This window comes from Stegodyphus dumicola, chromosome 9, assembly GCF_044657685.1.
Source record: "Stegodyphus dumicola isolate Sdum_Otavi_A_Nest chromosome 9, ASM4465768v1".
In the NCBI taxonomy this organism is placed as follows: domain Eukaryota; kingdom Metazoa; phylum Arthropoda; class Arachnida; order Araneae; family Eresidae; genus Stegodyphus; species Stegodyphus dumicola.
Genome location: NC_140776.1, coordinates 82,130,251 through 82,144,618, shown reverse-complemented (window position 1 = coordinate 82,144,618; position 14,368 = coordinate 82,130,251). Strand labels below are relative to the sequence as shown.

The following is a 14,368-nucleotide window of genomic DNA, read 5'->3' as shown; positions in this document are numbered from 1 at the left end:
TCAAACTTTCCATTGTCAATTTGTTTCACTACTGGCGCCAAACAGCGACCTTTACTGTCTTGCTTGTTTTCTGGATTGCAGCCCTTTATTTATATAGTTGATTTATTCCTTTGTTTCTGACTCTGGGGAGTTCAAAATTAACGTTTTCTGTTAATTATTATTATATACTTAGTAATTTTTAATATATATTTGAAATTCAGTTCAATTTATGTGTATATTTTTCTTCTAACTTTTTGGATGTTTAATGAATTTATTTCAATAGTTTTTGTACATTTTTATTGCATATGATTGGAAATCTAGATTTAGAAATGGATGTATAATAACTGCAACAGATTTTTTTTTAAGAGACTTTTGCCAAAAAAAAAAGCTTGTTAACAGCTTCTCTCAGTCTTTTAAAGAACACTGTCTCTGGCAGTTCTGATTCAAAAAGCAGTTATCATATAGCCTGAAATAGAAGAAAAGAACACCTGAATGCTCAGTGATCTATTTATAGTACAACAATATTTGAGTGTGAATTTCTATTAATTAAATTTATTTTGAAAAAAAATTACACCGTGCTGAAATAGCTACATCTATAAGGATTAAATAAAACCAAATAAAATTTGGTTATATTACTTTATACTGTTAACTCAATCAATGCTACTTTACTGTTAAATCAATCAATGTGAAGAGACAGCTAAAAAATGCATTACGAAAAACTTGAACCAATTTTACTTTCCTGTTGCTAGATAACAATTGCAGTAATCAGGGTAAGCTCATAACATTTGAACTCCCAATTGTTTTTGTTTAACCTAGTGTTTCCCAACATTTTTTATGCTATGCCCCACCTAATCCTCTCTAAAAATTTCAAGCTTCCCCTAGCATATACATAATTTTTAATATTTAAAAATTGAAATTTTCATGAAAGAAACTTGAATGATAGCTTTGAGGAAGAAATGACTACGAAAATTTATGAGCAAACACAGTAAGTGAACTTTCAAAACATGGAGAACTGAAATTTAAGAAAAAACTCATTTTAGTGAAAGTTTTTTATTTTAAGTATTAGTAATTTTTATTATTTAAATTTAGTGAGTTCCTTGCGCTTGATACTTGCTGCAAAGAAATTTTATGTCAGATTCCAATTTAGATAACTTGAGTCTCAAGTATCCCAGTTTCATTATATCCAGCCGATTTCCTTTTTTTTTTTTTTTAGAAGCAAATCATTTATGGCACTAAATTTGCATTCAGTAAAATATGAAGATGGAAAAGGTAACAATAGTTCTCTTGCAAATTTTGTTGCATTTGGATATCTGATTCTGGTTTCCTCACAAAACTATGTCATCGCTCTTTTTAGATTAAATAAAATTTTAACTGACTCATCATTTTGCATTTCTACAAGTTCTTCTTTTTACTGCATATTTAAAATGTCAGCCAAATCCACTAGCATTGGCTGCATCATCCAAGCAGGAAAATCAATTTGTTTTAAGTTGCAAAATTTTTTAAATCAGCCAATAAAATTTTCAGATGATCGACAATAACAAGTATAGCGGTAGTCACGTCATATTTTTGGAGCCAATGAAACTTTTCAAAATTTTTGTGGTAAATAGTATATGCCTGACATAATTCAACAAAGATAATGAAATCAAATATCTTCCTTTTGCATCATAAGTTTTCTTTTCTCCTTGAAGTTGTTTATTTAATATATTTAATTTTTTAAAGATATCGGCTAAATAGCTCACAGTTGCCTTGTCATCATCCGTTAAAGGATTTTTCATTTCAGGTTTGTTGCTTAAAAAATAACTAAGAGTATCAAATAGTTCCAAAAATCTTTCCAAGCAGTTCCCTTTCAACAGCCTTCTTACTTCAGTGCAAGTGTTTATAGTCTTCATTTTGTTCTTCATAAAATAACTTGAAAAGAGGTTCATATTTGGCCCTAGCTTTAATAGCATTGATACACTTTATAACTAAATTTAGTACTTCATTTAGAACAGACGAATTGTTTTTAGCTACCAGGTTTTTCTCTGTGAATAACACAGTGTACAAGAAGCATTTCTGGATTCTCATTATTTATCAATTTTAAGCAACCCTTTTTCTTATTCCGTACTTTATTTTATTTTTTAACCATCATATTAGGAGCACCATCTGCAGTACAAGATGTATTATATTTTTAATTGGTATATTTTTTTATATCTAAGTAATTTTTTAGCTTACTATAAATATCTTTGGAGGTAGTGGTGCTTTCTAATGATTTACAGAACATTTCTTCGGCAAAATCCCCTTTATGAATATATCTTACATAAGTTACAAGTACGGCCTCACTGTCTCTCACAGTTGGTTCATCCATTTGCACCGAACATTTTCTTGTTTTCTGCTTTTCAACAAGTTATATTTCAATATCCTCACTCATTTAATCTTTCTTCTGCAAACAGTATTGTTATTTAGTGGCATAGCTTTAACGTCTTTGTCATCTTTTTCTAGAACAGTTTTAAATGCTGATATTGATGGCTTGATTAAATTCTTCCCTATAATATACCGGTTGCCATTCCTACAGTAAAAAATAAAGTAAATTTGTTGGCTGAAAAGTGTGAGAAACGTCTGGAAAGTATAATGTGTCAGTTATTTAAATGCCTTTAAAAGCATTTAAATGTTCATGTCTACAGTGATAATTCTTTATAAAATATTTAAAATGCACTGCAATTTAAAAACTTTTTTACGTATACATCACTTACATTTTTCTTTATTTTGGGGAATAAAAAAAGAAATTTCGAAAAATTTTGACTTTATGAAACATACTTAGAAAGTCCTTTGTCTCCTTAAAATCTGCAAGAGTCCATTTTTGAATTGCCCCCCTTAACAGTCGCATTGCGCCCTTGTGGGGCGTGAGCCCCACGTTGGGAAACACGGGTTTAACCCATGTGTAGTTTCGTCACTCTAAAATGCACTGAAGGTTATTTAAAAGCACTTTACTGCTGCTTAGTCTAGCTGTGTAAAAATATACTGCTGGGTGCTGATGGGTTAAATATGTAAAATGTTTTCTTTGATAATATAAACAATACACACACACATATATACTCGCACAAACACATTTAAATATATATAAACACAAAATTAAAAACAAAAAAATAACTAACCTTTAGCACCTACTATTTGTGCACCAGAATAACCAAGTTTTCCTAGTGCTGTTCTCACCAGATCACTAAATAAAGTATCATTAGGAACAATAGCATAACTGTCAAGTTCAACATACTGACCACATGCTTGAGGACCTGGGATCTGTTCAATAATGCAATGCACTGGTAATGATTTTCCTATAATAGTAACAAAGAAAATTATAAATAATATTTTTATTACAATATTTCACTTAATGTAAAGCATCTAACTCTATGGGCATTAACTAGCAGACAGTATTTTAAAATTAATTTTAGCCTGCAAATACAGCAAAATCATATACATAAATAAATAAAAATATATATTCAAATTAGGTGCAGGTATTTTAAGAAACTCTTTTAATAGACAATACAACCTTTTTAGCTAGCATTTCCTTTTAGTCCTCTAAATGGCTCACTTAGTGACTGTTTTATCTAGGTGCGAGATCTTTTGCCACTTTTCAAACTATCTCATTACTTTTTATTTTTTGCTCTTGTTTTACGAGATAAATACTATGTTACAAGTTCAGCTAATAAATACTGTGTAAGTATAGCAGTTCCTAAGTAAACCTTAAAAGCCTGGTCACTGAGATAATTAAATACAAGTAATCATAACAAAGTATGCATGCAGCGTTGGATGCTTTAGCAGAATACAGACGTTGTTCGCATATTTTTTAGATGACTTTGGTTTGCTATAAAAAAATCACCTGCTTGATAATTTTTTTTAACTGCAACTATATTTATGAAAGGGTAAATTGCCGTCGAAAATTATTATTATTTAGTTAATAATAAACGCTGTGAAAGCCACAATTTTTAACTGTCTAAAGGAACGACAGATAGATTGTCAATAAGAAAGGGGAGAAAACATCAAAGTTTGGTTTCAAGGAGAAAAACTGTTCAAAATATGTATGTTACCGTGAAAGACCGAAATTGGAGAATGTCGACTTTCACTGGAGAATGTCAACATTCACCAAATACGTCGGTAAAAGATCGAATATTGCATTGCATTCTTGTACATTCAGACCCTCACCGGTGTATGTCGACAATCACAGATATGCTCTGGTGTAGGTTGAAAAGAGAGGAGTATATGTACACGCTGTCATTGCAAAAGGAAGTGTTCCACACATAAATGCAGTTGTAAAAGCAAGGGCTCTTGTGCAATTCAAAGTGTCATAATAGTTTAAGTTGTCGCAATAAATAAGATTTGAATCACGTAATTTTGTAAGTTTTTAACTTCTATTATTTTCCTTTCTCATTTTGAATGTACAGTGTGCTTTAAGTTCTTATGTTCTTAAGTTCTCGTTTTAAGTCTTCTCAAGTGCGTTTTTTCGCGACCGAATTACGGAGAAGAAAACGTAATATTCTTATGTGTTCAACATTCACCATTAGTATGTGGTAAATGTCGACATTTACCGGTGTAAGTCAGAAATAAGAGTATTTGGAAAATATTTCGGACATACACCAAGCGACTATGTGAATGTTGACATTCACCGGTGAAAGTTGACATTCTCCAGATTTTGGTGTTTCACCGTAACATATATACAAGAAAAACAGAGGGTTTCAAATGCTGCACAATTAAGAATTTTAACATCAAAAGAAAATCTGCAAAGTCAAAAAGGACAGTTGCATAATCATTAAAATGCTCAGTGTCAACTGTAAACAAAGTGATTAATGCTGATTTGAATCTTACAAAAGCGAAAAAAACGTAATGTGCATTGTCTTTCTCATATTGCCGAAAGCAGAATGCGCTGCAAAATTCTCTATGAGAAACAATTACTCAAACAAAAATGAAAAAGTGTTGTCACAAAAGATGAATCTTGGGTATATTTAAATGACTGCAATAACAGAGATCCATTTATTATTATCAAAGAGAAGAAAAAAATCTTAGAACGTGGTTCAAAGTTAAGAAACTTTAGAAACTCTTAAGAAACTTTTTCAAAACAATTAATGATTATTAAAAAAAAAAAAAAGAAAAAAGATATCAAAAAGAAAAAAAATTTCCTTAAAAGAAAAGAAAAAAAATGTCGTTAAAAGAAAATCTACAAAGTCAAAAAGGACACATAGTCTTTTCCAAGTATCTAAAGAGACTTTTACAAAGGGATTTATGATTGTTGCTGGTTTTTGACTTAACGACAATAAAAATTATACACAGTGCAGAAAACTCTTTGGGTACATTTGACAAGTAAGACTCGCAATCTGCTTACTTGGATGAAGTTACGGTGGACGAGTCTGACTCATCATCTGAATTTAAGAAGCAGGCGCTAATGTTTGCAGCACCCCCGCCAATAGACGTTGATCACAAACAATTGAAAAAATACCACATACAAAATTATTATGTTCTTGTTTTATATAAATATTTCTATTTTGTTTCAATTATATATTTATTTATATTTTGCAACTAAAATACTCTTTCAAAAATATATTTATTCACCAATATAAGTCTATTTCAATAAAATGTATTACTTTTACATATTAATCCATATAGTAAAAGTAATACATTTACTTTAATAAAATGTATTACTTTTACATATTAATCCATATAGCGACAAATTAAATCTGTCCCATGGGTATAAAAATCTTCAAATAATTCAGTACTCAAAGGGTTAAGGTCAATTCCACACATTATCAGGAACATAGGTAAAAATATATTTACGGGTGCCCCTTGGCGAAAGTTGGTGATTTTGGGCGGTTGATGGATACCGAGTTCGCGCAATTCTTTGACTTGTTATTTTGGCTTTCTGTAGTGGCGATTTTTCCGCTAAAAATTGCTGCTACACAAAGACAAAATAAAAGTCAAAGAATTGCACAAACTCGTACACATTGACGTATTTTCACTTAAAAAAAAAATCAGAGAATTGCACAAACTTGGCATTGCACACTCCCTTTGTCTATGTACACATCAATCTATTTTCACTTAAAATGTCAAAGAAGCACCCAATTATACAGTACAGCCAAACAAAAAATACATAATCTCAATAAACTACATTTTAAAGTAAACAATAAAATAACATAAAAAAGGAAATTCATCTAAGCACTACACAAAGCAAATATCCACTTACCTTATTTAGAAATTTCCACGTCTTTAGTCTGTGGCACACAAAATTCCTTAACAGCATCCAAAAACTTCATAAAATTATCTGAACTAGAATCCGAATATCGGCTCTGCCACATAAATTCACAGAAATAAGAGTAAAAAATATCCTCTGTAATGCCAGTATCCTCCAACATTCAACCATACACATTTCCTTCCTACAAACAGGACACTTATAATGGCTACTAAGTAAGGCCCCATTTACACAGCAGTCAATCAATGTTCTTTTCTCCTTTTGTTCCAAGTCGTACAGAAACTTCAAATTAATCTTACCACATTCATCCATTCTACCGTCTAAACCACAAAACAAGCAACATGTTTCCTAAGCAACACATACCACAAGCCCTTACAAATCTTTCCCATCATTCAAAATTTACCACAACCACACAAATGATTACATCACAATAGGGTTTCCATAAAATTCAACTATTCAGGTTACCATAAATGAAATAACGATCTGGCAATAAATGAAATAACAATCTGGCGATAAATGAAGCAACAACTTGGTGACAAACAAAACAACAACTTCACGATAATACAAGTGGCACCCTTCAATCTACTCTAACCCAGAACATATTTTATACCCAATTTTCCAAGTAAGAAAGACCTTTTTACCTACAGTGCCATCAATCAGTAGAACTGCATCAAGACAAAGCAAGCAGCCACATATCAAAATTCATTGTTAATTTCCCGAAAAATAAAAAAATTGAACAAGAAGCGTGTATTTAAGGCCATACCTTTCACTGATAATCCTACTAAATCTTTGGATGGATCCACAGAATTTTGTGCTTTTGGACTTTTTAAACAGCAAATTTCTCAAATGGTGACAAACAACCCTCCTTGGACTTTGGAAAGCTGTTCAAAAGGAATGGAGGTAAAACTATATTTGACGGTGACCCCTTGGTGAACTTGGCGATTTTTGGAGGTACATTGACACAGAGTTTATGCAATTCTTTGATTTGTTATTTTAGCTTTGTTTAGCCACGATTTTTGTGCCAAAAATTGCCGCTAAACAAAGCCAAAATAACAAGTCAAAGAAATGCACAAACTCAGTATCCATGTACACATCGACCTATTTTCACTTGAAAAAACATCACAGAATTGTACAAACTCGGCAATGCACACAAAAAATATATAATCTCAATAAACTGCATTTTAAATCAAACTATGAAATAACACAAAAAAAGCACTACACAAAGAAAATAGCCAGCTACTTTATTTAGAAATTTCTGTGAATTGAACAAACTCGGTATCCATGTACACATTGACCTATTTTCACATAAAAAAAAAATCACAGAATTGCACACACTCAGCATTGCGCACAAAAAATATATAATCTCAATAAACTGCATTTTAAATCAAACAATGTATTAACGTAAAAAAGCACTATGCTCTACACAAAGGTGGTGTTGGTGTGTGTATTTAATTATGGCAAAGCACACTAGGGCTATCCGCCTAAGGGAAGGGATGCCTTCGTGGAGGACTTTCTAAGGGAAACTGGCTCGTATACATGTTACACATGGGGAAAACCACGAAAACACCCATGCAGCCAGCCCGTTCGCAGGATTCGAACCTCGGACCGAACTACCAGTGTTCAGCGACTTTACCGCTCGGCCGCTGGTGGGCCACTACACAAAGGAAATAGCCACCTACCTTATTTAGAAATTTCTCTGTCTTCAGTCCGTGGCACACAAAATTCCTAAACAGCATCCAAAAACTTTCCTCAAACGATGTTCCCTTTCTAACAGAGCACTTTATATGGTGACCATTTGAACCTTTCTTGCAACATACCCATTCAAAGCTATCTGAACGATCTTTACGTTCGACCATATGCATTTCCTTTGTACAAACAGGACACTTATAATTGCTACTAAGTAAACCTTCATTTACACACCAGTCAATTAATGCTTCCCCCCCCCTCCGTTCCAAATACTATAGAAATTTCAAATTAATCTTACCACATTCAGCCATTTTATAGTGTAAACCACAAAATAAGCAACTTCCTAACCAACATCCAACACACAAACAAGCCCTTACAAATCTTTTCCCATCAATCAAATTCACACAACCAATTACGTCATAATAGGGTTTTCATAACGTTCAACTACTCGGGTTATTATAAATGAAGCAACAACTTGGCCATAATCCAATGGGTACCCTTTACTCAGGTTCCCATAAATGAAACAACTTGGCGAAGGCACCGTCAAATATAGGCTAGCCAGAATGGGATAAAATACCTCTTTTGATACTAAAAAAGGCTTTATAATCTTTGAAATTACGGTGTACAAAGATAGAGAAGAATAAGGGTTATCAAATGAAAAATTTTAAACACTAAAATTTCAGGTCAAATATTCCTGTAAACGCAATGAAAATCATTAAAATAATTTACGAACAGCCTCTGTACTTCTCTGGATATCTGGCTTATCAAAAGCTCACCCATGGGAAAAAACATAAAAACACCCCCTTACTACTTTCCTTAAGTAAGTGATATGATTCTACAATGAAAGGTGTTTCTTATATTATTTATTTTAGTTTATTTCTGGTGACAAGTATACATTCAAGAGATATTCTCTATTATTTGATAGTCATGGTAAATTAATTTAAAAAATTGAACTTGTGACATAAAATTATTCTGACTATATAAATAAATTTTTTTTTAAAAAATACATACCATGTGGGTTAGATAAGGTTTTATATGGAGCTTTTAATTCTGCTATTGGAGAACAGTTGCTTGCTGTATCAACTGGACTCTGTCGTCCAGAAAGTGAATTAGACAGAGGCTTACATTCAGACTTTACTTCTACTATAGTACAGATCTTTGGAGAGTCTGCTGTTGAAGAACAATTCTTTGATGCATCTGTAACATCAGAGTTATTTTTGGGACTCAAGCGATCTGTTGCTTTACTTTCACTGTCAGTGCCAGCTTCTGATTCCCGCCGTTCATTTGAAACATCTTGCAAAACTGTACTAACAGGTTGTCCATGATTACTAGGACCATGACCAGGTGTACCATGGTTGTTTGGACCATTGATCAGACCCTGAATTCATTTCAAAATAAAAAATAAAAAAATTAAAATCTATAAAATCAATTACTTTTGCATACCTTTGCCTTTTTTTTAATTGCCTCTTTCTCACAAAAATGCCAGCAGCTTTGAATAATAGTTTTATAGTTCCTGTGTCCAGAGCCAGATTTAGACTTGATAAGGCCCTAAGCTATTTGAAATATGAGCCCTATATAAGTCTGTTACACTATATTTTAATTTTTTGGGGGTCCCCCCAAGAAAGTGGGGACTCTAAACCAGTGCTTAAATTGTGCCGGAGCTCACTGGAGCCCAGCTCCAGTACTTCTCAATTTTTAAGATAAATTACAATGCTAGCAGGAAGGAGCGCACTGGAGCTCTAAATAAGATGAGCTCCAGTATTTCTTTTTATAATACTGAACCACAATTTCAAGGAAAAAAAATAGAATTTGTAACGTTTTAGTTTAACAATAAGCAGACTTTGCAATACTCTATTTTCCTAGAAATACGAACTCATGAGAACATGAGACATTCAAGTCCCCTCACTCGCATGCGGAAACCTTACCCTTTAAGAAGGGCAGTAAGTTTGGGGGCGTTTGTTTAGGAATGCGTAAATTTCTCGCCATGCTATCGTATTTAGTGTATTGTTATCAATGGTTACAGTTAGTTATCCTCGCAGGAAGGACAGGAAGGAAAATTTGTGTTCTTAAATGTGCGTTAAGTGACAGCGAGTACAATAAGAGTGAAATACTGAGATAAACTGCTTAAGCACATCCTATACATCGTCTTCCCATAGTATCCACTAATGTAACCGAATACGGAAGGGGGCGAAAAGTGTAACCAGCAACTTTAGATTCATCCTTAAGAGTCAGATTCAAGACACATTTTACTCCTGACACACATCTGCTTGATGACTATAATTACATCACCAGAGAGCCACTGTCAAAGAAAATGTGCTCTCTCACCAAGATTCCCCTCATTTTTTTAATCCACCCACTCAAACGCCTTCATTCTGTTTCCCCTGTTTTTATATTATCTGAATTTTCACGAGTTATACCTTAAGTATATTTAATTTTTGTGATGATAAAAGAACTTTTCCCCCTATGATCAGAGCTTAAATTAGGCCGGAGCACAGTGCTTCTTAGTTTTTGTAATAAATCATAATTCTAGCCGGAGCGCACCAGAGCCCTAAATAAGAGGACTGCGGCACTTCTTTTTCGTAATTGAATAACAATTTCAGTAGAAATTTTATTTCGAATATTTTGTTTTTAGCAATAAAATTATATTAAAAATCGCTCATTAAATTTTAATTTATCTCTTTACATTTAAATTAATTTTAATTGTTTAATTACTTTAATCTTTAATTATTTCAATAATAATTAATTAATGATCTAATAATTAAATTATAATTAATTGTATAATAATTATTGATTAAATAATAATGAATAAACATTAATTAAATAGCTATTGATTAATTTGATAATAATTAACTAGTTAATTTTAAAATTATTAATATGTTTAATAGTTATTAAATTATTTATTTACTCTTGTTCCTCTTTGCTGACAGTCTTCCATATGGCTCCGCCACTTCTAATTTTAGAAATTAATGCCTGCTTTAAACTATAGCTTATATGTAAATCCTGCACGCCTGTGTCTAATTAAATAACCATCTGAAGAGGAGCTCGTTATATTAAAAATTTATAAGTAATTAGTGAATTTACGAAGAAAAAATATCGAGTTAAAAATTAACACATTCAAAAGGATATTGCATTACAAAGCATTCACTTTCATTAACTCTATATTCCAATCTACAGTTGGTATCACACGGAAAATAGATACTCAAAAATTTCTACTCATAGCAATAGGGGAAGGTACAAGGAAAAGTTTAAAAAGGTCAATATTACAATGTTCAAGAAGTATTGCTTAAAGAGTTCAACACTGAAAGAAGCCTCAATCTGCCATCAACTTGACAAATATTAATTACAAACTCATATTTTAGATTTAGATTTATAATTTGACAGGTGGATTTAAAGCCTATTATACTAAGTAATTTATTGTGCAAAATTATTAAAAAATGGTGAAACTGAAAAACAATGAAAAAGAAATTTAGTAATTGCCCATAAAAACTTGATTATAATTACCGTATTTGACAGCATATAAGATGCACTTTTTCTCCTAAATTTAGTCTAAAAAAAAGTTACCTGCGTCTTATACGTGAAGGATACAGTCTTATATGTGATGGTAATTGCATTCAATAATTGTTTATTTGGCTTTTACGAAACGTGGGAACTAAAAGAAACCATGCTATTGAAACTTTTTTTTCCCTTGTGTGTGGCCCACTAAATAAGGGTGTGCCTTATATGCCATCAAATACGGTAATTCTTCATAAGATTTTTTTAAAATCAGTGTTATTATTCATTTTTCTTGAGAAATGTTACAATGCTGATTAGCCATTTTTTTGTGATTCATCAATCAATTTTTTAGTATTTTATAAAATAATCCATCTTTTCCTTATCAGTTAATAATTTCCAAATCAAACGTTCTGTACCCTGAAATTCATTGTTGTGGGGTTTGACAGTAGTACTTAGTGAATCTTTTTTGGGGGGGGGATTATTAACAAAGAAAGAATTTTGGTTAATCTTTGGATTATGGTAACTTGGCGATTTTTTGGTGACCAACCCTACTACAGCAAATTGCTAGTTTTTGTTTGGACGCCATTTTGTTTTCACGAAATAAAGGTAACATTTTTTTCCAACAATCTGCTAGCCGAATTACGCTTATGCTAGAACTTTTATGGAACAAAAGTGCTTAATCACGACGAAGATTAGGTGCGAAACTAGGAGAAAGTGCAGAATCGCAAACTGCTTGCCGTGTTTTTAAGAATTGCACATACACGGTATCCATGTACACGTCGACCTATTTTCACTTAAAAAAACATCCCAGAATTGCACAAAAATGGCATTGCGCACACTCTTGACTTTATCCATGTACACTGCTAAAGTTCTAGCTAGTAACCTTTATCGCCTTACCAAAATGCAGCCAAACTACCTGTTACCATATTTCAAAGATTAGCTGCAAAAATTTTGGCTTAGACTTACAAAAAATGATTACATACATATTTTACACTTTAATTAGGTATTTATCCAGAAATTCAGGCATAACTTACTTATAAGTGAGTTTTTCTTTCTTTCATTCTGGTGGAAATTCATGACAGTCGCTTTTAGAGTGGACACTAAGATTTAAATGATTTTGCATACTGTATTGCTGCAGTATTTAAATACTATAATCAAGAAAATTTAGAAATTTTACTGTTGCCTCATAAATTTCAAGCACATTCCACAAGTGCACATTTTAAAGTTGAGTTTAACACAAAAATATCATGATTTTTAAAAAAAATTTTTTATAAAAGATATTTGATTACCCTGCAAAAAAAATGCATATGAAAACTGCTACACTGAACTGAAAGACTGAGAATAAAAATACAACTAAAACTGAAGAATTGTTATATGCATGCATTATTTCCAAGTTTTGTGCATTTTAAAAATTCGGCACATTAATATTGTAAATACCAAAATTTCTGTGATGCTGTTTTGTAGTAAAAAGGCTTTTATTCTTATAAGTATTTCTAATGTTTGTGGGAAGGAAATGCAACTGTTATTTTTAATAAGACAAAAACACAGCTCTAGGTTGCTGTTTGAAAACTTCCGAAAAATTAAATAATTTTTCACCATGATCCATAATTAAAGTATGGAAACAAAAATATCTAATGTAATTAGTGAGAGAAAAAAGTATGAAACAGAAGCTACTAATAAATACAAATATATAACAAAGTATAAAGCATACAATTTATGAAGCCCTTATTACAACAATGCTGACTTCTTAACATTTAGAGGCTTACAACAATTTATTTAAATCAATTATTGAAATATACATATTAAAAAGTGACTCAATAAAATCCAAATAATTTCTGGACAGTATCAAACTAAACTGAGAAAGACGCAGAGTAAAAGTACTGGGATTTTCTTTCAATTTCTTTACCCACTCGTAGTTTAATATTTATTTTTATTTTTAAAAGGCTCAATATTTAAAAGTCATAAAGTAAGATGGCAGAAGTGATTGAATTGAGAAAAAGTGATCCGCTCTAAAGTATTAATACACAATTTATTATAAAATTTATCAAAATTAAAGTTGCGAAAATTTCAATGAGTACAACAATATGTATTCCACATTTTTTTTTTTTTTTTTTTTTTTTTTCAGTTTGAAAATAAGGAACATTAAAAGTAACCTAAATTAAAACAGAAGCATCACCTGTTCCGCGGCTTCAGTCAGCGGCGTGTGAGTATTAGCAGCAACCCATGCTTCTGCAAAAGTTTCCATCACAGAATGAAAATCCATTTTCTGAATTTTCCTTACCAAGGAAATATTTCTTATTCGTATGATATGAATGTAATAAATAATAAGCCGAATGTTATTACTTGAAATCAGAGTTTTTAAACAAGCTACATTTATATATGCTCAATACATTTATATGCGAATACAGAAAGTTTGTTAAAAGCCGAACGACCGTGCTATAACTATTACTTCCCATCACTTGCTTTAAATCATCTCCACTCACAATGTTTACAAACTTTTCTTCTCATTAATAATCAAAAGGATTATATGTACATATTATTGCCATATCAGAAACAAATACTTTTTTAAAATATTACATTCACTATAGTATCTTAAGCGATTCTATCAAAAAAAAAAAACATGAAGAAAAGAAGTCTCTTGTAATAATAATATGGATATTTTTAGCTAATGCCATTTAACTTCTATAAAAAGATAAGGATATAAACTTATCATTCTTCATATCATTGGCTTAAATTCTACTTCCATTTACTAAAAGACTTTTGGCAACACACTGTAGACACTTTTTTCTGTTTACCTAAAATCAGCTGTAAATCTGTCTTCAATTTGAAAGTCGCGATGCTTTTAAAGAACTCTTTTTTAATTCTTCCAGGGCTTTTGTTAACTGCGCTGTCGAATATTGTATACTCTTTCAGTATAGGCGAAAAAGTAAAAAAATGTTTTCTTTATGGTTTTCAAAACGAGTTTAGCATATTTCATAATTTGTTTTTCGGAAAATGCTG

General features: G+C 31.5%; 2 protein-coding genes across 4 annotated transcripts in view; one reads left to right on the top strand and one right to left on the bottom strand.

Annotated features, from left to right (window-relative positions):
* Window positions 1–14,005, bottom strand: part of LOC118194489 (uncharacterized) — a 51,741-nt gene extending 37,736 nt beyond the window's left edge. The window contains exons 1-3 of one of the 3 annotated variants that reach the window (XM_035365636.2): window positions 13,545–14,005; window positions 8,888–9,254; window positions 3,111–3,287 (exon numbers count right to left, since the gene is read on the bottom strand). In XM_035365636.2, coding sequence (XP_035221527.1) covers window positions 3,111–3,287; window positions 8,888–9,254; window positions 13,545–13,631 — 631 coding nt within the window. In that variant the 5' untranslated portion in view covers window positions 13,632–14,005. The remainder of the gene's footprint in view (window positions 1–3,110; window positions 3,288–8,887; window positions 9,255–13,544) is intronic. The other 2 variants (XM_035365637.2, XM_085823685.1) reach the window with 2 other exon arrangements.
* A 131-nt stretch (window positions 14,006–14,136) lies between these two features.
* LOC118179558 (transmembrane 9 superfamily member 1-like) overlaps window positions 14,137–14,368 on the top strand; it is a 98,201-nt gene continuing 97,969 nt past the window's right edge. Inside the window, exon 1 of the mRNA XM_085823688.1 lies at window positions 14,137–14,294. Coding sequence (XP_085679814.1) covers window positions 14,205–14,294 — 90 coding nt within the window. The 5' untranslated portion in view covers window positions 14,137–14,204. The remainder of the gene's footprint in view (window positions 14,295–14,368) is intronic.